This window comes from Rhinatrema bivittatum, chromosome 1 (genome assembly GCF_901001135.1).
Source record: "Rhinatrema bivittatum chromosome 1, aRhiBiv1.1, whole genome shotgun sequence".
Classification (NCBI taxonomy): Eukaryota; Metazoa; Chordata; class Amphibia; order Gymnophiona; family Rhinatrematidae; genus Rhinatrema; species Rhinatrema bivittatum.
This window is the reverse complement of record NC_042615.1, coordinates 242,038,816-242,061,769: the sequence shown is the minus strand read 5'-3', so window position 1 is coordinate 242,061,769 and position 22,954 is coordinate 242,038,816. Positions and strand designations below refer to the sequence as shown.

Genomic DNA, 22,954 nt, shown 5'->3' with positions numbered 1-22,954 from the left:
TCTGTTTGTAAAGATCCTTCATTTTCCTATAAAACATAATGTAAAACATTAAATTAAAACCTCTTCTAAACAAACTCTCTATTATAGATAGCTCCCAAACACGCCACCCCTAAAATGCATCATTAGAAGGAAAGAGATTTTTTCTTACCTTACACTCAAGCTTTTCCAACAAATAATCTGCTTCGGCATCCAGAGCAGCTTGTGCAGCTCTAAATCTTCAGAATCTAAAGCATTTTCATTGATCAAGTTTGGATCCTGCGAATCAAAAAGCTTTTGCCCCAACGGAAGTTCATCAAAATCTGGGTCAGTGCTTCCTCCTTCTTTCTTCTGCCCTCCGCTTTCGTTTATGGCTCCTCTTTAGTTTTGGCTGTTGAACGATTTTCATTTCAAGACGCTTAGGTGTTTCATATACGGCCATTTTCAGGAACAATTACAACAACTCTGCTTGAAGATTGTTCTCACGTGATCACTATCACATGCTTATTTCTATATCCGGTCTTGCAAGTTTGGGCGTGTCTAACAGAGAGGGGAGGAGGGAAGGGTTGTGGGGGAGAATACAGAAGTCTGTTTTTTTTTTAAAACAAAACTCCACATCAGACACTATGGTTTTATTTCTTTTAAATCGTACCCTAGCAGGTTTGTGTAAAGAATAAGCATCTTGTTCTGTAAGCCAATCAATCACTTGTTTCTTGGTCACAGACGGCATACATGCTTTAGCTGCCTGCAAAAGAGGTGTTATACCGCCAAAACTGCCGGTATTTCCTGGCTCATTATAAATTTTCTTTAAGATCCGCTGGTGCATTCTTGTTTTTTTATATGGCTGTAAAATACAGAAGTCTGTTTTTTTAAAACAAAACTAAAGCCTTGTGTTTCACCATTGCAAACCTGCACCCCCCACTGCTTTCAATTATCCTCTGCTCAGATTTAGGTCTGGGGGAAGGCCGGCTTGAGGCAGAGGGGGCGGAGGGAAGGGGTGTAATTGGATTCTCCCCTGTCTCTGTGTACAGAATGAGTCACAGTTTCCTGCCTGCTCTCTGGTAATTTTTTTATTGGGGCATGCCTATCTACAGCAAGGGCTTGGAGGGGTGGGCTTGGGCTTCTGGTGACATCACTGGGGGGTTTGGCTTGGGGGTTTGAGTGACAGCGTACCCTTTATACTACCCGGTCCCTAGTCTTTTGGAAAAAAAAAAAAACCTGTCTTTTGCAAAGTTTGATCCTGCAGTTCATGCAATTCACCACCGGTAGCTTCAATCACTTGTTTTAAAAAAAAAACCAAATCCTTGTCAACAGAACGAGCCACTGTTTTTCTGCCTCCTATCAGCTTGTATTTTGTTTGGTTTTTTAAAAACAGAGTGGCTAGAAAAAAAGCATATTTCCTGCAGTTTTCCTGCCTCCTAAAAGCATACTACCGGCTCCGACATCATTAAAAAAGGCATCAGGAGGTTCTAGGAGCGCATATTTCGGGACTTTTGTATTGTACTTCCGGTGAAATCATCAAAAACAGCCAGAGTCCATTAATACTGACATCATTAAAAAAGCGACAGGACCCTTTCTGATGACGTTTTAGGGGGTGTGTTTTTGGGGGGCGGTGTGGGGGTGGACTTCCGGTGATGTCATACCCGCTACGTCACAGGGGGGTGTGGCTTGGGGTTGGGGTGTGGGCGGGGTCATCCGTGACATCATGGGGGGGCGGTTTGGGGGTGGGAGGGGCTCCCCATTCACTTCTATTGGGAGGGGAGGAGCATCGATGGGGTCTGGGCGGGGTCTGGGGCGGGGGCCAGGGGCGGAAGGGGTGGGGCCGGGGCAGAAGGGGTGGGGCCTGGGGCGGAAGGGGTGGGGCCTGGGGCGTGGTCGAGGGCGGGATGAGGCGGGAGGGGCGTGGCTACACCCCCCATTCACTTCTATGGGGAGTGGGCGGGGCTTAGACCGGAAGTGAATGCTGATTGGCTGCGGAAGGGGTGGGGCCTGTGGCGGAAGGGGTGTGGTTGGGGGTGTGGTCGAGGGCGGGAGGAGGCGGGAGGGGGCGTGGCTACGCCCCCATTCACTTCTATGGGGAGTGGGCGGGGCGTGGGCGGGGCTTAGACCGGAAGTGAACGCTGATTGGCTGCTGTCATCCTTATCTCACCTGTCAATCAGTTTGATTGATCGTGTACCCATTATACTACTGTCCATGTTAACCCAGGCTAGCACAATAAAAATAGTAATAAACAGTCACATCTAAATACATGCAAAGCAGCTCATTAATATTAAAATTATCAACAAAACGGCTAACGCAAAAATGTAACTACATTTAAGGAAGTGCCACCAGATCTCCTGTTGGCTGTGATCATCCCATTCCCCCTGTCATATCAAGACCCATCCCCCTTCCTCCCCGTTGACTGCTGTCCACAAGCTGCAAGGGGCAGGATTGAGACCTTGCTCTTGTTCCACCATGCAGAATGGTGCCAGCCAACCTCATGTGGTACTTTGCCCCCCACAGGTAAGCAGGAGGGTGGGAGAGGGATTTGAGGGGTGGGCTTGATCCTTCCATGGGGAGGGGGGTTGGATTGGCCTCGAGTGGGATGTTGACTCTGCCTCAGTAGATGGAGGGAGGGGTAGAAGGAGGTTTTGTGATTGTCACTGCTTGTAATGTCTGTCGGGTGGTTAGTTCTGTGTTTTACAGGAGCAGCTTTAACACAGCTTAGCACACATTGGCCCCTTAGACTGCTAAATACCTGCGTTCTTACATTTTTATTGTGGACATAAGCATTTAATACATATTTCTACTCATGTAGCAATAATCAGGTTTCTACATGAGTACATAAGATCATAAGAAGTGCCATGCTGGGTCAAACCAAGGTCCATTGAAGCCAGTATTCTTGGGCCACTGCAGTAAGATGTGCGTAAAAAAACGGGCACTTGCATTGAGCGCCCGTTTTCCTAACGTGTGCAGCCACATCCCCCTGTGCGCCGGATGCAATATTCTAATGAGAATTAAATTGAAGTGGCGTAAAAAGACGCACTAGGGAGAAATGTGCGTTTCTGGTGCTCAAAAGTATAGCGCATCAGGCTTACGGATGTCAAAGTTGCGCAGTCCTTAGCAAAAGGGCTTCACTTATACGAAGTTACAGAATCCGGCAATGCCTGTTTTCCAAATGTAAAGGAACCGCCCATGGTTTTTTAAGGTGTCCTTTAGCTAATCTTCATGTTCCGCGCCACTAATCCTTATATACATTTTTAAAAATTTTGTATCTAACTCCAAACAGCTAAATCTTATACTAATCTCTCTAACAACGCTACCCTATGAGGGACACATTTATGGCAACACAGAGGGCCAAATCTTTCATGCTTCTCATGAGCCCTTTCCTGCGAGTAAACTTTACTCCATCTCCAGAGCTGGAGTTAATTTTCTGGCGTAAAAAAATGTGCATTGGGAGTCCAAGTTTTGGAAGCGCTTTCCTGCATTACTTGCAAATGCAAATTAAATGTGATGGGTGCTATCAGATACAGGTATTTGGGTAAGCTGGAATGTTTTAATATTTTTTAATGTAATATTTCATTGTCATGTTACTGTGATGTTTTTATGACTGTATCATTGTGATTCGCACTGGACAGAAACCAGGAAGCTGCGGAATAAAAGATTTGTAAATAAGTATGCTTTGGTTAGGACGTGCGTTACGGATGCGCCAATCTCCTTCCTGCATCAGATGCTATGATCGCGTGCCCGAGACGTGCATCCAACTGCAAATAAACCTACGCTCTAGGCTGGGCACGCTTTTATTGCATCAGCCGGTTCTCAAACCCGCTGACAGCCACGGGTTCGGAAACCGGACGCCGGCAAACTTGAGTGTCCGGTTTTCAAGCCGCGGGCTGATTTTAAATTTTTTATTTTTTTTTATTTTTAATTATTTTTTGCTTTGGGACCTCCGACTTAATATCGCCATGATATTAAGTCGGAGGGTGTACAGAAAAGCAGTTTTTACTGCTTTTCTGTGCACTTTCCCGGCGCCGGCAGAAATTAACGCCTACCTTTGGGTAGACGCTAATTTCTGAAAGTAAAATGTGCGGGAATAACTTATAGGGCCATCAACATGCATTTGCATGTTGCGGGCGCTATTAGTTTGGGGGGGGGGGGGGGGGGGGGGGGGGGTTGGACGCTCTTTTTCGACGCGCTATTACCCCTTACTGAATAAGGGGTAAAGCTAGTAAGACAAAAACGTGCTTCCAAAAGCGGGCGCACTGTACTGTATCGGCCTGTTAGCCTGGGTAAAAGCACATGCTGAAAAGACTTCATTTTCAAATCACTGCGCATGTGTTGCACTTGCTCCCATTCAGTGCAGAGTGAAGTACCCCACATTGGACGTGCCCCTGAGTTTTTTCCATGGGGAGTTCCCTTTGAAAACCTGCTTGCAAAACTGCCCTCCCCAAATGCATTTAATATACAAAAAGACATTGGTTAGTTTTTATTAGAAATGACCTGGAAATTAACACGTGTCTATAAAGAACAGGATTCTTGATAGCTGTGCCAAGAACTGTACAGGAACTGCTTTGAGAAAGGAGACTTTGGTTCAGTTCTAGAATTGTGGGACTAGATTTGTTTGTCAAAAGTAGAATAAAGTGCAAAAGCCTTCCAAACAAGTTTTGCTTGCACAGTTTTGAAAAAAGTAACTTCTTTTACCCAAGTAAAGACTTAATTTCCTTTAGTTTCTGGATGGGCAAAAAAATCCACAGAAAGATTTGTACATGCCAAAAAACCATGTAAGACTGTTGCCCAAAACTGCTAAATTTAAGAACAAAAGGTTTCCCTGTGTAATGTACAGGTTTTGCTCCACTTTTTGTCTGAGGAGAGAGCAGCAAGCAGCATGGGAGATGTGGCCATGAGAGAGGTAAGATGGGTAGAAGGTGCTGCGAGAGGAAGAACCATAGGTGTGGGGTGAGATCATGGCTGGATTTAAGGCAGAGGACTTGGAGCAAGGGGTCCCCACCTTTTCCTCCAGGAAATCAGAGAGCAGTTGGAGGGAGTCCCAGTTTTTGGACATCTTCAGAATTTAATGCTCAAGGCATGTGCCTCTGTTACCTATGCCAGATATAATAAACTTCAGCTTTGAAATCAGCACCTCAGCAAAATAACCAAAGAGAAGCACGATCAAAACAGACGCGCGTAGTGAGCACCTATTGCAATTAACTTATGAGCACCAGAGATGCACAGTTCTGCCTTAGCGTACCTTGCATGCTGCCATGATTTTCCTCTCATTAAATACTGCACTGGACGCACATTAGGACAACAGGCGCTCAATACGAGTAGGGGTCTCTTATTGCATCTGCCCCTTTGGGTTGGTTACTCAAGCATTGCTGTACCAGTGGGAAAAGTGCCAGAGGCAGGAAGCAGTTTCTCTCCTTTGAAGGTGTTTATCAGGGGGAGGGAATGCTGTAAGATCAGTGGTGAGCCAGTACTGGTAGCCTTCTGACAGGGCCATCCCCGAGGATGACTTAATGGGAATGAAATAATTGAGAAGATTTTGTTGCATTCTGTTTGCTTTTTTGCTGGTATTTTTCCTTTTTTTTTTCATACAAAATGTTAGGAGTGACAGCGTTACTGTACTATATGGCAGTGGCTAACCATTTTTTTAAAAATAGATTTGCTGTAATTAGTTGGGTTGGGGAAGCTAGTTTTAAGCGGACTGTACAGCGTGGTTACACGGAGCCTTGAGCACATCCCATTTCTCTTGAATCGGAGTAACCTGCTCTAACCATTAAACTGTGCCTTTGTGTTTGTGGAGCAGCCAGCTTTGCTGCTTTTGTTTGCGTGTCTTTTACCCTGCCCCCCCCCCCCCCCTTGAAAAGGAAATAGGAAAAGATATGTTACACGTGTCGCATCTTTCTAAGAAATGGGCATCCTGCTTGAGCCTATGGCGCCGTCTCCATTGTTCTCTGCCGTGTGGCGGCTAAGATGCGGGCGGTCCCTGCTCGCAAGCTGCAGCCGAGGCTCCCTGGCTTCTGTGTGCTTCCCTTTGCGCTGTCACAGTCCAGCCTGCCCCCCCCCCCCCCCCCGACCGGCCGTTTCCATGGCAGCGTCGTGGAACGCGCGCTCGCCCGCTGACCTACATTTCCCCCCCCCCGCGCCCAGAGGGTGACTCAGTGCTGGTGAGGTAATGTTCCGAGCCGAGGCTGATGTCATTCCTTTACCTGCGCCGCGCCGCGTGCCTGCACACTGCCGGCCTGACTCGTACATCAATCAGAAGGGGAGGTCTTTAGCGCACTTTTTTTTTTTTATTATTATTATTTTTTTTTAAATAAAGGCATTTGGCGTAATAGGGGCATAGCAACTCGAAGCTGCTTATGCATAATTTTCCGCTGACATTGTTTACACTGAATATGGTGTGTCGGAACAAATTGGAAGCCTGCTGCTGCAGTTATCAGAAAGTTAAGATATTCTTCGCTAGTTAAATTGATGGAGGCTTTTTTTTTTTTTTTTTTTTTTTGGCCATTCAGTCTGCCCAGCAAGTTTTTTTTTTTGTTTTTGTTTTTTTAAAATTGTAGAAACTGCTGCTCCATGCAGGTTACCCCATGCCTTCTATGAAGAATAATAACTGATGCTCTGTGCAAATTACCTCAGTTAATACAGGTTACCCATTTTCTTCATTTCTATCCTTTAGCTATTAGGGATCCTCTGTATTTATGCTATGCCTTTTTGCATTTCATTACCATTCTTGTCTTCACCATCTTTTCCAGGAGGGCATTCCATGCACTCTTTACCCTTTTCTTGAAGAAATATTTCCTGATGTTCCTGAGTTTACCCTCTTGGACATATAACCCCTAATTTTATAGCTTTCTTTCTTGGAAACATTTGATTCTTGTGCATTATTAATACCATTCATAAGTACAACTATTTCCTGTGGAACTCTCAAGGCAAGAGAGATTTTTTTCTAATTATACAAGCACAGGTTTTGATTTATGTTTTTTTTGGGAGGGGGAATTAGATGTGTGTGTGTTTGTGGGGTTATATAGGGGCATTTTTTAAATATATTTTATTAAACTCTTCTTCCCACACTCCTTTTCAGTTCAGAGCTGAAAAGTCTCCAAGCTTGGTAGTTTTGTGGTGTTTGATAATTGACCAAGGAGATGATGCAAAAAGCTGAGTGTTAAAACTGTGTGCTGAAATTCATTCACAGTCTCTTAACACACAAGCTATTTTTTTTTTAAACTAATGGCATGCTAATGCAGCAGGAGTTAACAAATTCACACAAACCAGAAAGCATGCACAAAGGAAAGTGTTAGCACAGAAACATAATTTTTGAATATAAACTAGGTTTTCTGTGCATATGATTTATGTACAGAAATGATATGCATAGAAAACATGATTTGTGCACATAAACATTTGCTCACATAAAAGATGATAATCGCAGAAAATTGGGTTTTGCGAGTAAAATTCATAATACATGTCCTGACCCCAGAATTTCAGTTGTGCCCATTGACACTAGTCCTGGACACATTACTCCACCTCTGACTAGGAGTTTAGTTTTCAGCGCTAAGAAAGCACAAGGTAAGCCTGCACACCTCTCTGCATTGCAGGGGGGTTAAGAGCGAATGCCACACAGGCCGAAACAGAACAGTGCGCTCCGGTGGAGCACACTGTTAACCTGCATTTGTACACGCGTTTTGGACGCGCTAGCTTTACCCCTTATTCAGTAAGGGGTAATAGCGCGTCGAAAACGCATGTTCCCCCCCCCCTCCCCGAGACTAATAGAGTCCGCAACATGCAAATGCATGTTGATGGCCCTATTAGTCATTCCCACGCGATACAGTAAGTAAAATGTGCAGCCAATCCGCACATTTTACTTTAAGAAATTAGCGCCTACGCAAAGGTAGGCGTTTAATTTCTGCCGGCGCCGGGGAAGTGCACAGAAAAGCAGTAAAAACTGCTTTTCTGTGCACCCTCCGACTTAATATCATGACGTTATTAAGTCGGAGATCCTAAAAGTTTAAAATAGTTAAAAAAAAAAAAAAAAAAAATTTAAATCGGCCCGCGGGTTGAAAACCTGATGCTCAATTTTGCCAGTGTCCGGTTTCCGAACCCGTGGCTGTCAGCGGGTTTGAGAACAGACGCCGGGAAAACTGAGCATCGGCTGTCAAACTCGCTGACACCACCGCTTCCGACAAAAAAGAGGTGCTAGGGACGCGCTAGGGTCCCTAGCGCCTCTTCTTACCGTGGGCCCTCATTTGCATAGGCCACTCTCCTGAATCGCACGCCCAGGAGAGTGGCTTGTGCGCTCTCCCACGCGTTTTTCTGAATCGGCCTGACAGCTGGGGATTTCTATGCAAGAGCACTAAGGAATATTCACAGATTTGTTTGCACATTCTTTGTGCACAGAACTCCTTGCTGCATTGGCAGTGAAGTTTGTGCACAAAAAATGTGACGCTAATTGCGGGCTGAACCATGCGCTCTGCCGAGCACACTTATTACATCAGTCTCTCAAGTAACAAAAAAGCAAATTGGCACATGCATAACCTGCAAAAAACCCAATGTGCCAAATAAGTATTATGGCAGCCAGGAATGGGATGGGGGCAAATCACTTAAAACACTTTCAGCATGTTCCTTATTTTCATTTCTATGCTCCATGTAGCCCAGGGACAGATATCATTCAAGAAATGTCTCGTATAATTATGACTTCAGTTTATTAACACATTTCTCACAAGGGAAAAGCATCACTTTATAGAAACAGGTAATCAATGGAAAGCACACTTCCCTTGAAAATCAAAGTGGAGATGCAGTTGAAACCTTATAATAGGATGCCTACAAGAGATGCATATTTGGTTGAATGACATCTGTCACTGGAATAGACAAGCTATGGAAATGAAAAGGAGGGGGCGACATCTGATAGTCTGAAAGATACGCTATCTATTACCAGCTGCCATTATTCTAGTTCAACACATTGGGCCGGATTTTAAAACCTACACGCGCGGCGTACACTTGTGCGCGCTACCCGGGGAGACCAGCCGAGCCCTCTGGGAGACCAGCTGGCTTTCCCTGTTCCCTCCCCTCCGTTCCCCTACCTGTCCCACCTCCCAGCCCGAACCCCCCCCCCCCCCCCCCCCCCCCCGTACCTTTGTTGTTGAAGTTACGCCTGCCGGCTGAGTGGCCATACAGAGGCCTCTGACCACGCCCCCAGACTGCCACGCCCCATCCCCCGGGACTTACACATGTCCTGGTGCTTTATGTGTGCCCTGGGCCTTTTGAAAATAGGCCCGGCGCGCGTAAACCCCTACGCAAGTAAATCCTTTAAAATCTGCCCCATTTGTTTTCATTGTGATTATTGATGCTTATTTGTGTATTCTTTTGCTCACTGAAAGTTAATAAAAAGATGCTGATACTCCAACACATAATCTGAAAGTAATAGTCACATCTTCTTAACGTCTTCCTATTGCATTAAATTGAAGTGATTTGCCTAGGCTGTCGTGAGTCTGCTATATTGTGCTGTTTGATCTTGAATTTTGCTTCATGGCTAGATTTAGTTATGCCTTTATTTTATTGCTAGGGTTGTTCATACCTTTTTAATGAATCAGTAATGTTGTGATCTTTTACAAAGTCTATTAGGGGTTGATTTCTAGGAATGTAATTTTATTGTATTTGTGAGGCTATATGTTAAATTCATGGTCTATCTTTATATATTATGTGTATTTAATGCAAGATTGTAATTTTTCATATGCTATGTATCAGTCTCAAGCCTCTGGAAAGATGGTTTAAATCTAAGAATAAACATAATAATTACCATTACTTATTTCTGCAGCTCTACTAGTTGTGTGCAGCACTGTACACATACACATAAGAGAGTCCTTGCTCTGTGGAGCTTACAGTCTAATTAAGTCACACAGACAAGACAAATAGGAGGTTTCAAATACTTTATTAACGCAGGCCATTCAGTAAACAGTTCATGGAGAGATTGTGTGGCTGAACTGTGCCCTGCAGCTACTCCTGGGGGAATTCTGTGCACAAAATCTTAAAATTCTGCAAACTTTATATTGGTCAAAATACAATTTACATGACAGTCTTTAAGTAATATCTTTTTTTCTGTATTAATTTAAAATGTAATTACTTAAAGATGCAGAATTTTAAATATTTTGAGCAGAATTTCCCTAGAAATTTACTGTAAGAGTGTCCCTTCCACTCATTCTCCCTACTCCCCTGGCCACTTTGCCCCCTTTGCCCCCTCAGGCCCCAACTCCTCCACCTGCCAGTATCTCTCCCCTCCACCTCTAGGCTCAACCCCTTCCACTCTATCGCCAGTCCTAGAGTTTGACCCCCTTCTCGGTATTGCCCCTCACACAGGCTCCCTCTCTCTCTTTAGTACACATACACACCCTCACACAGGCTCCCTCTCTCTCTTTAGTACACATACACACCCTCATACAGGCTCCCTCACTCTCTCGCACACACACAGCCCCTCATATAGGGTCCCTCTCTCTTGCATACACCCCACACAAGCTCCCTTTCTCTTTCACACATACATCTTCACAAGGCTACCTATGTCTCTCTCTCACGCACCCCTTCACACAGGCTCTGTCTCACACACACACAATCCCTTCACACAGGATCCTTTTTCATACACACCAGCTCCCTATCTCTCTCACACATACACACTCCTTCACAATCTCTTCATATAGGCTCCCTCTCTCTGAAACCCACACTCAAGCATCCCCCCCTACCTCCCATGCTCTCTCTCACCCTCCCCTAGCTTATACCCCTCTCCCTGATTTCACCCTCCCCTCTCACACCCCCTCCCCTTTCTCACACACACACACATTTTCTCTCACTGGGGCCTTTATCTTCACCATGAGCGGAGCACACTCCGTTCGTGACACACCGGGGCCTTCCATCTTCTCCGCGAGTGGAGCACACTCCGTCGCGGCACATGGGGGGGGGGCCTTCGTCTTTGCGTGCTCCGTTCGCGGCATGTCGGGGTCTCCTTTTCTATTTTCTGCGCAGAATTTGGCAATTATGTGAAGAAAATGGAAATTCTGCGCGGGGGGGGGGGGGGGCAATTCTGCGCTCCACAGTAGTGCAGAATTCCCCCAGGACTACCTGCAGCTTACAAGATCACAGGTCATTAAGTGATGGTAGGTAGATGTATTTTCAGGTACATCACTTTTAGGTACAAAATGTAGTTTTAACGATGCTAAATGGAAGACAGAGCTGCTTAATACAAGCTGGTATTGTGTCTTCTGAAAAAGTGTCAGTGCTGGGGAATACTAAAAGAGGTTTCTGTTTGTCTTTTTTTTTTTTTTTTTTTACCAAATTCCTTTCTGTCTGTCTTCAGGTTTTTGGTAATAAAATGATCATCCCTTCTTTGGATGGAGACCTTTTCCAATGGGATCGAGACAGAGAAAGCATGGAAGCCGTCCCGTTCACTGTCGAGTCTCTGCTCGAGTCTTCCTACAAGTTTGGAGATGATGTCGTCCTGGTGGGAGGGAAATCCCTGACAACGTATGGACTAAGTGCATATAGCGGAAAGGTGAGCAACAGGCACATGACATCCTACATAGTGAAATAATAAATGACGACAGGTAAGGACCAAAGAGGTGCATCGTATCTACCTGGCAAGGTAGTTTGTGCTATACTGCCGCTCCATGTCTTCTTGGAAGTGTAGCGCAGCCTTTTACTGCTTTTGTTTGGTTTGATCTGCAGATTACCCGAGTGTTCCATTCATGCCCTCTTGGTAGTATTGATCCTCTATTCTTACCCCTTGCCTTTTTTGAATTCCATTACCCTTTTTGTCTCCACCACCACCACCTCTGGGAGGATGCTCCAGACATCCACCACTCTCCCCATGAAAAAATATTTTCTAATGTTGTTCCTATCAAAAGGTTTATTTAAAAAAAAAAATGTAGGGAAAGCATGCAGTGATTAAAAGGTGCCGAAGGCCTTTGGGCTTTATTCGTGTAAAAGGGCCAGAGTTAATTTTGATCACTCTCTCTTTTAAGGCTTATTAGCATAAACTAAACAGGCTAATGTAATGGTGGCATAGGTTACTAGCCTTGTTTAAGTGTTGGAGATTATTGGAATCTTTTTATTCTTTTTTTTTATTAATATTTTTATTGAATTTTAACAAGATACATTGTTAATACCCAAAAGGCAAACATATTGGAATATCAAGCAAACATAACACATTATCAATATTATTCAATAATGTATTCCCATAAACTAGTCCCCAAAAGACATTTGGGAAGCATTTCAAAGCAAAACCTAAAAGGTATCTAACAAAAAGAAGCTGTAAAATTACAGTAATCAAGAGAATAGCTTAATACCATTTATACCTCACATGGCAGTCATAATAACTACTTATCAAATCCCCTTATCCACAAGAAATGTCTCAAGGTGGAAGGGATCCTGAAATATGAACTTGTTCCTCTGATACGTAACCAGACACTTAAAGGGAAATTTAAAATAAATACTGCCCCCAGGGATAAAACTCTTGCTTTTAATAATAAAAATTGTTTCCTCCTTAGTTGTGTACTTCTAGCAACATTAGGATAATAAAAGGACTAGAGGGTACTCCATGAAGTTAGCAAGTAGCACATTTAAAACTAATGGGAGAATTTTTTTTTTCACTCGGCGCACAATTAAGCTCTGGAATTTGTTGCCAGAGGATGTGGTTAGTGCAGTTAGTATAGCTGGGTTTAAAAAAAGTTTGGATAAGTTCTTTGAGTAGAAGTCCATTAACTGCTATTAATCAAGTCGGCCTAGGGATTAGCCACTGCTATTACTGGGATCAGTAGCATGGGATCTACTTAGTTTTTGGGTACTTGCCAGGTACTTGTAGCCTGGATTGGCCATTGTTGGGAACAAGATGCTGGGCTTGATGGACCCTTGATCTGACCCAGTATGCCAATTTCTTATGTTCTTATGTAGGAAATACTTGGATATTTTGACCACAAAAAAGGACATCCTTATTCTTTAAGTATTTCTGTAGCACCAAGTTTGTATCTTGTTCACTACAAAATGATACCAAGAGCATAGCCCTGGTGGGGATATCATCAATAGAAGTCTCCAGAAAGGTTGTCAAATTAGGACTATCCCCTTGCAAGACGTCTAGCTCATCTTCCCGTCCCTCCGGCCTGGTCCTAAACAGAGGAGTAAATTACATTTTTGAAATTACCATTTCTTTAGTCATGGAAATAGTTCTTCCCCAGTATATTTTTTTAAACCATTCAGTAGCTGAGAGCCACCTTGAAAGAGGAAAATTTAGAAAACAAAGATTCTTTATTCGCAGCTCATTTTCCAAATTTTCAAACTGTTTTTGTAACTTAAATATCTTTTATAAAAGAAGTATTCGATAACTGTACAGAGGTAATTTGAGATGTTACAGATGTTGAAGTTGGCAATTGGCAAAGCATGTTCCATGATCTTCAAGAACATTCTTAGTTTCAGCTGAAAAATTTCCAAATTGAGATATAAAATGGGATAATAACTTCTCCATATTTGACTGCCCTCCATCCATCGGCAAGTGTCACATTCTTGGGGTCAAGAAGCTCCAAACTAAAACTTTCAAACTGAAGTGCCCCCACTGATGGGGCCCTTCTAGACACAATTTGAGCTCCCTGTTAATCACCTAATTCCGTCATGCCGAGATGTTAACTAAAGTCCGAGAATTAACTTTGAGGGGACCCATAGCAGTATGAGGTAACTGGTGTTGGCCAGGACTCTCACAATCAAATCTGGAGTAGATGTTAAAAGTTTGGTCTTCCTTTTCCTGCCCATGAATCATCCAGGCAGAAACCGCTCAAAAACTTGACATCTGCCTGTGCCCAAGGACGTGAGCGAATTACCACGTCCTTGGGCACAGGCAGAAGAAAGCGTGCATGGGTGCACCTGCATGCCGGTTTAAAAGTTACTGTCTCTGCAAACTCCTAGAAAATGCCATGCTTGTACCCCCTCCCTAACAACTGAAACCCACTGCAACAATTTGCTAACTTCTTCATCAACAAAATCGCCTGCTTCACAGCAGATCTTGATGCCACCACTGCCATCTTGATCTGCCCCCACCCTACTTGTCATTTCACCCCCCTTCCTGAAGAAGTTGACTTCCTACTTACAGCCCTCAAGCCCACTACTTACCCAGAAGATCCCTGTCCCTTCTGGATCATTAAGCAGGCCAAATCGGGACTACCAACTCTCTTAAACACATCATTAACATCTCTAATGGAGGGTCACTTACCAATCTGCCTAAAAAGAAATGGTGGTCAGGTCTACAATGAAGCAACACAGCCTAGACCTGAATGTTCTGAGCAGCTATCATCCAGTCTCTAACCTCCCTTTCCTCAGCAAAACCATAGAAACAGAAGTCCTAATGCAACGAACAGACGTTCTACAAACCACTAATCACCTGGACCCTTTCCAGTCCAGTTTAGGCCTTTCCACAGCACTGAAATCGCACTAGTCAGCTTAGTTTACTATCAGTATCTCTATCTTGACTATGAACAGTCTGCTGTCTTGGTATGCCTGAATCTGTCAGCTACATTTGACCCCACAGAACACTAATCCCTCACCACACGAGACATATGGACACAAGATTTACAAATCTAGCACTAGCCCTAGTTAAATTGTTCCTTCAGAACTGGACCCACACTGTCTCCCTGGATCAGGCGTACTCCTATCCTCACTATCTTCAGCATGGAGCACTGCAAGAATCCATCTTATCGCCTGCTCTATTTAACATATTCATGGCCCCACTCGGCAAACTAATCAAACTGTCAGATCCCATACCACTCCTATGCAGATGACATCCAGCTACTGTGCTTTGTAGTTCAAGACTGGGACCTTGCAATCACCAACCTAAACAATTGTCTCAGAATGATCTGACTGGCTACATTACAATAAACTGAAACTAAACCCTCACAAAAACCAAGGTACTGTGATTATGCAAAAATGACCACAATCACATTCACTCAAAATTAATGATGGATGGAACTATCCTACCTTTCAGCCTCTAAGTACACAGTCTGGGCTTCATCTTGACTCCAGATTCACAGTTGAAGCCCAGATTCTATCTGGAACTTAAGTGGCCTTCTATGAACTATGCCACCACCTCTGTGCTTGCTCTGACGGCCCCACCTTCTTAACAGTGGTCCAGGCCTGTGTAATCGCCTGCCTGGACTACTGTAACTCTCTCTATGTGGGCCTTCTCAAAAAGGCTGGACAGTTGCCTTCAGCACATACAAAATGCAGCAGCACAAACTGTGCTTACATTTTGTAAATTTGAGTTGATCACTTCATTCTTACAATACACTGCTTCCCATATACTGCTGCCATAGATTCAAAATCCTGAGCAACGCCTTTGAGGCACTCAAGAACTAAGCACCACTCTACCTCTCTAACTGACTCTACCTAATTAAACCAACCTTCCCTGTGTGTTCACTGCTTAAATCTTGTCATACCGGCCCCAAGAGACATTCATCTATAAACAGCAGAAAGAAACCACCTTTGGAACCACTTGCCTTTAGACAGACTAACCCCAGACCTGCTCACCTTCAGAAAGAAACGGAAAACCTGGCTGTTTGTGGAAGCCTTCAGCCCACAGCCAGAACCTTTAACTCCCTATGTGGACCTTGCAGCAAATCCTGAAAATTGACTCTGCTCATGCCAGGTATGATGGCTCCTCCTTTTTATCTTTATTGGCACTGAATCTCCATTACTCTGCCTTGTACCCTTATGTAGCCGTACTTGCACTCATTTGCCCATACCCTTTGTATTAAATAGTTACTCTGTGCTACCCTTTGCAAGCTTCCTTGCCGATATCCTCTCACTTTTGGACTCTGTACATACTATACAACTGGAGTCTGTTGTAAAACCTGTATCCTTAATGTGACATGCTTTGAACTCTTTACTACTTTGGAAAGTTGCCTGTCTAAAGGTTAAAAAAAAAAAATTGGCCTTAAGGATTTATTTGTATTTACTTATTTATTAATTAGCATAATTTCTATTCGCCTACTTTGAAAATACATGCTAAACAGATTACAACAAAATATACACAAATACATTGTAATACAAATAAAATTAAAACCAGTAAAACATTGAGGTTCTCTTTAAAGTGAAAGAAGTCTTAAGTTGCATAAGGCTTCCCAACAAGTAACTGAAATGTAGCCAGAGTTAGAGGTTCCCATTTTTCTTTGTAGACTCTCTCTGCAGTGTGACTTAATGAACTACGGTAAATCAAATGTGCTCATTCTGTCTAAGAAAGGGTGTGCTTTTAAAATAAACAAACATTGTTAATAGGAAATACATTTGTACACTACAAAAAATTAAATGGAAACCAAATTAAAAGCATATCCCAAGGTGATGTAATGGAAACCAAAAACACAAAGTATAAACAATGCAGTATAAAGCTGTTAATACAAAAATAGAGTATGTTGTGATTGGAACAAAAAGAAACAAATTATAATACACTTGTATGATCAAATGGACAGTCTGTTTAGAGAACTAATTCTGTAGAGGGTGGGAAGAGCTGAAGTGGATGAAGGAGCCTCTTTGTAATGTTACACAGACAACTCTTATAGTGCCTTGTCTATCTGAGGCTGCTGCTCGGAGACCGTGCACCTGGAGAATTCTGCAGCAGCTGACTGACTAAAGCTCTGTCGATTTCTTTGTGAAATACATAGAAGCCATGTGGATAAACCAGGAGTTATCAAGTAACATCCTTTTAAATTTTTCAAATGTTACATACAATAGAAATAGGATCCTAAATTGGCTCCTTTGAAAATTTACTAGAGCTGAGTGTCTAAATTTAGGATTCTAGTTTCATTAGGTCACTAAATTTAAAATACTAAAAAGTGGGTGGCTATGGGTATGGAGGTTGGGTGGGGAAACAAAGTTAGGAGCTTAGCACTGATTTTCAGAACTAGGCACTTAATTTAGGAGCCTAAATCTAGGAAATTGATTAGCAGGCCTAATAGAAGCCTATGTTTTAAGGTCCTACATTTATATGAATTTTCAGCTGAAAACTTAAGTGCCTAAATTCAGCTGAAAATGGGTGCTGAACTTAGGCTTCTAAATATAGGATCTCGGCTTTTTTTGAATTTTGAACTCTTAGGGTTCAGATAATTTTTGTTGTGTGGAACTCTGAATGCATTCCTTGTTAAGGCTCTATGTCGGGGATGGCAAACTCCAGTCCTCGAGTGCCACAAACAGGCCAGGTATACAGGATAGCCACAATGAATATACATGAGAGAGATTTGCACGCACTGCCTCCATTGTATGCAAATCTATCTCATGCATAATCATTGTGGCTATCCTGAAAACCTGGCCTGTTTGTGGCACTCGAGGACTGGAGTTCGCCATCCCTGCTCTATGTGCTGTGGAAGCTTCAGGCTTTGGTGACATATCCGCCCTACACGAAGTTCTTTAATGACAGGGCGGTCCTGTGTACTCATCTGAAGTTCCTGCCTAAGGTGGTGTCTGATTTTCATCTTAACCAGTCAACCATTGTGCCCGCCTCTTTTCCCAGACCCCATTCACATCAGGGCGAATAGGCTCCGAACAGTTTGGATTGCAAGAAGGCCTTATCTTTCTACCTCAAGTGGACAGCAGGCCATAGGCAGTCCATGCAGCTCTTCATCTCTTTCAACAAGAATAGAGTGGGAGCTGCAGTTACCAAACAAACACTGCTACTTTGGTTAGGCAGATTGTATCTCCTTCTGCTATGCGCAGATGGGCCTTCAACTTCGAGGCCACATTAAGGCTTATTCCACTAGAGCCATGGCGGTCCCTGTGGCCGAGATCTGCCGGGCTGTGACATGGAGTTTGCTCCACACGTTCACTGCCTATTACTGTTTGAACAGGGATGGCTGACATAACAGCAGTTTCTGCCAATCTGTCCTTTTGGAATCTCTTTCAGCTATAGAACCCAACTCTTTCTGCCTAAGCCCTATTGTTCGGGTTCAGGCTATCTCCCTCTGTTACCGACAGCACTGTTGTTTTTTGTGCCCGTTGGCACCTGGTTAAGTGCCTGCTGGTTCTTGTTGCTTGGGAGCAGCCTGTAGCTTGGTATTCACCCATGTGTGAGGACTACTATCCTGCTTGTCCTAGGAGAAAGCAGAGTTGCTTACCTGTAACAGGTGTTCTCCTAGGACAGCAGGATAGTAGTCCTCACAAAAACTGCCTGCCACTCCATGGAGTTGGGTTTCTCCTATGGTGGTAGTTTTATTTTTCGTGAATTCTATATTACGAGACTGAAGAGACCTCACGTGGATAGTGACATGCTGAGCATGCTCATTGTTTTCCGTGCCAGGCTCCATCTGATGATGTTACCCATGTGAAGACTAACATCCTGCTGTCCTAGGAGAACACCTGTTACAAGTAAGCAACTCTGCTTTTCTGTTTTGCCATTTCTTCTCTTCCCTTCCCCTTCTTATGCAATCCCAAGGGCCCTTCCTATGCCAGGCTCAACCCTGGCAACATCTAAGACACATCAAATTTCAGGCAGCTGTTTGACCTGGCACCCGGGTTTTTTCCAGTAGAGTGTTAGATTACTACTTAACTACTTAAACAGTAAACCGGTCTTACTGGCCAGGGTAAATAAGAATTTCTTGCTGCTCCTCAGGTGAAATACATTTGTTCAGCTATGGGCTGTCGTCGCTGGAATGAGGATGACACTGAACAAGAAGATATCCTCCTGCTGCATCGAACTCAAAAGACAGTGCGTGCAGTGGGACCCCGCAGTGGCAGTGAGAAGTGAGTATTGCCAGTGTGAAGTGGGCTGGGCCTTCAGAACTAATGGTCAGGGTAACCAAATTATGAGCATTCACTAGAGCCATGGTGTGGGAATTAAATGAACTGAAATTTAAATCTTATAGATATAGATGTGTTGACGTAGCCCCAGTTACAGCTTTGATCCAGTCCTGAGAGCTGTAGAATAGCATAGCCAGAAGCATGGCTTGCTATAGCCCCTTCCAAGAATGGGCCATTGAAAACAGTTGAAAAAGTGTTACTTCCTTCCTCAATGCCTATCTCTATGTTTGTGCTGTGTGACAGCTTTCTTTCACCCTCTGCCTCAAGAGTATGGGGGGTCATTTCCATTTTAGATGAGATGTTATAAAATAGCCTTGGTACGGGTCCTGTCTTTGTTCTTTCCAGAGTATCATTCTCCATTCCCAGAAGTTAGATCAGCCTCAGCCCTGACTCAGGTTCAAGAAATCTTTTTGACACAGTTATCATGACCTTATTTCTCATGCACTGAGTGGCTGTGAAGATACAGTCTCTGAGCACTCTGCTCTGTAAGGTCATGGGTCATGTATAAGAGTTGAAATGGCCCCCTTGGGTGCCGATATACAAGTCAGTCTCACCTAGTGCACCAAACCCTCCAAGGACATGCGAGCAACACCGGTATTGGGGCTGCTAGTGGGAGCAAGCATGTGCCTTCACCTTCCGGAGAGGTGCTTTATTTCTCATTGCAGTTAACCCTTTAGTTCTTACTGGCTTGAAAGGAAGGAAGCACAGAGTTTGTTTTGCTGAAAAGCATTGGCAGTGTCTTTTGTTTCTAAAATTCCTGTTTCTGGCCCTACTTTATTCAATAGAAATTGAGGTTGTACTTAGAAGTGGGTTCCCCCCCCCCCCCCCCCAGCTTAGCCTCGAAACTATGGATTGTGTCGTTTATTCTTTGAAGACAGGTGGGGTTCACCTAGCCATACAAGTGCATTACATGAGAATTCATTATACTTTGGAAAATTGTAAGTTTAGGATATTTGATGATTACAATAGCATTTTTGAGAGCTGTAAAATTTTATTTTCTACATCTGCCTTTATGTGGATTTAGTTGTCTTAAAGTTATTGCTACATTAGGTAATTGTTTCTGTTAATGAGAAGTAGTTTACAAAATCATTTAAAAAAAATTATTATATATTGTAATACGGAAAGATTGCGCTTTGTTTTCAGTTTTTACTTATACATTATATAATTTCTCTTGGTAACAAGTATATAAGGTTAAAAGAGGCAGTACAGCGTCCCTTGTCAGTAAATATGTTGTGATATCTTCATAGTTGTGATTGAAATGATAGCTTGCCCCCTGGTGGCACCCATATGTACAGCAGCCTTTCATTCAATGAAATTTGAAATGCACTTTCAGACATTTATTTGTATATTTAATGGGGTGAATTTTCAAAAACTTACACGTAAAAATTAGCGCATATGCACATAAGTAGCCTGTATTCATGTAATGTGTATTTTTGTAAACAATGAAAGTACACACATACTTTAGGTTTTGTTTGCACAAATGTGCTTCGTCAAGGGGCAGTCTAGGGGCCGTGCTGGAGCAGGACCAACAGTTAATAAGTTGCTATTTCTAAACAGACTTACGTGTGTATATTTGGCAGTTTACTTGGGTAATTTTACACCTACTAATTATCTTGCGTAAGTAATATAAAACCTGTTTTTTTGTGTAGTACTGACTGGGTGAGCTGAAGAACCAGGTGGATCTCTATGACCTGGAGAAAGACTGGGTGAACTGGTAGAAGAATTGGAAAGCTGTTAGTTTCAATTACGTGCACATGTTTTAAAATAGACTGATTTACTTTCATAAATTGGGTTTTATGCAAGCAAGTCCTGCTTTATTGTTACATATAAAATATATGTGTGTATATTTTATAAATAGGCAGAAAACGTATGCATGCTCAATTCACTGAAATACTTGCTTTCAATGCATTGTTTGTGTTCATACGTGAGCATACATGTGTGCATATATTACAGGGTAGAATTACATATATTTTATAATACATGCAAGTTATAAAATACTATTGTAGATCACTGCACAGCCATGTATGCACATATATGCAGCCGTGCAATTCTTTAAAAGTTATTATTTTATATATATATATATATATATATATATATATATATATATATATATATACGGGGGGATAAGAGTAGTTATAGAAGAGGTGCAAAAGTGGTACTGTGAGACTCAAAGGTGAAGGGGGAGAAATATGCAGAGGCTGATGAGGAAAAGGTTTAACAGATATTTCTGTTTACTGTTCACTGTGGAAGGGCCAGGAGCAGGACTACATAAAATAAACACAAATAAGATTGGAAGTGAGGTAAACATCAATTGATTTTCAGAACAGTGTCTTCCTGAGGAGCTAACTAAACTTAAAGTAGATAAGGCAATGGTCCCAGATGGGATACATCCAAGGGTATTAAGGGAACTTAGATATGTCCTTGCATCTCCACTGGCTGACCATTTCAGTGCTTCTTTAGAGTCAGGAGTAGGTCTGGAGATGAGCAGAAGGGGTTCCTATTCATAAAAGTGGAAGTAAGGAGGAGGCTGGGAACTACAGGCCGGTTAGTCTGACCTTTGTGGTGCCCATATTCTAAAACAGAGGGTAGATCAATTTCTGTAATCCAATGGATTGCAAGATCCGAGGCAGCATGGTTTTACCAGAGTATGGGAATGAGCAGTGATTCCCACAGGCCCGGAGACAAACTGGACTGACTCCAGCCTTCTTAAAACAATAACTCTTTATTATAACTTCACACATGCACAACCATAGACTGTCTTCTCCTCATATAGGGGTAGATTTTCAAAGGGTTGCGTGCGTAAGATTTGTAAGATAAGCGCACAAGCCCCGAAAACCTACCCCTGCCTTCCCCTGCACGCGCCAGGCCCCGGGACGCGTATAAGTCCCGGGGCTTGAAAAAATGGGCATTCCGGGGTCGGGGCATCGGCCCGGGGGCATTCTAGGGCGGGACCGAGGCCTCCGGAACAGCCACCGGGCCGGGGGAAGGAGAGCTGGCGCGCGCAAGTTACGCCTGCCCAGAGGCAGGCGTAACTTCTTCAATAAAGGTTAGGAGGGGGGGTTTAGTTAGGGCTGGGGGGCGGTTAGATAGGGGAAGGGAGGGGTGGAAGGAAAGTTCTCTCCGAGGCCTGCCAGAGGCAGGCGTAACTCTGTGAAATAAGGTAGGGGGGATTTAGGTGGGGGTGGGTTAGATAGGGGAAGGGAGGGAAAGGTGGGGGGGAGGCGAAAAACATTCCCTCTGAAGCCGCACCGATTTCGGAACGGCCTCGGAGGAAACGGGGAAAGCCATCGGGGTTCCCCTAGGGCTTGGCGTGTGCAAGGTGCACAAGTATGCACCCCCTTGTGCGCGCCGACCCTGGATTTTATAACGTGCGTGCGGCATCTTTCTGAGGCGCCATGTTCGAATCCTTTTAGAGATGGCGAATGTGTGTCTGGGATTGCAGAATATTTGCCTATACGAATTTAATGAATTTCCCCTGAAGAAGACTGAGGTTCAGTTGAAACATGATTCATGTTGGGAGCATTTTTGAACAGCATAGCTTGGTGATATAACAGATTTGTTGGGCTAAGTATTCCGTTTTATAAATTTGGTGTTTGGTGGTAGAGTTTAAGGGAAAGATGCGTTTAATATAAAAGTGAAAAATTCAACAAAGAACAATTGATACAATAAAGTATAAGTGTTTAAATACAGAACAATAAATGATTAAATGAAAAATGCTCTAAAGGCTGAATACGGCCTGCGGCCCATTGCGTGGCGAGAGGCTCCAGATTAAAGATTTATAGAGCCTTGACTTATGATATTGTCATTTGTTGATATTAAGAATTAAAAAAAAACGTCTTGTGGAGCTGTGGATTACATTCTTCCTCCTCGCTCCTTGTATCTATTTAGTGATTAATTGGAGAGGTAGCTGCTTCTATTTATATGTATGTATGTACATTTGATATTCTGCCACTTCCTAAAGGCAGGCCCAGGCAGATTAGATAAGTAATAACACATTGAGTACATGAGTAATGAATACATACAGATATGAGCGAGATTGCAAGTACAGAGATAAGTCATGTAAGGAAGTAGGCATACTGGGTATAAATTGCATATATTTTAGTTAAGAAGTAAGTTAAACAAGGAGAGGCTGATATGTAGTGCTGCTTAGCCAGATAAGTAATGACTCCGCTTAGCCGGATAAGTATTTATCCT

General features: G+C 43.3%; 1 protein-coding gene across 2 annotated transcripts in view; it reads left to right on the top strand.

The window, feature by feature from the left end:
• The window catches only part of EIF2AK3 (eukaryotic translation initiation factor 2 alpha kinase 3), a 168,958-nt gene that overhangs the window by 69,482 nt on the left and 76,522 nt on the right, over nt 1-22,954 (top strand). For both annotated transcript variants that reach the window (XM_029593131.1, XM_029593121.1), the window contains exons 3-4: nt 11,295-11,489; nt 18,573-18,703. In XM_029593131.1, coding sequence (XP_029448991.1) covers nt 11,295-11,489; nt 18,573-18,703 — 326 coding nt within the window. The remainder of the gene's footprint in view (nt 1-11,294; nt 11,490-18,572; nt 18,704-22,954) is intronic.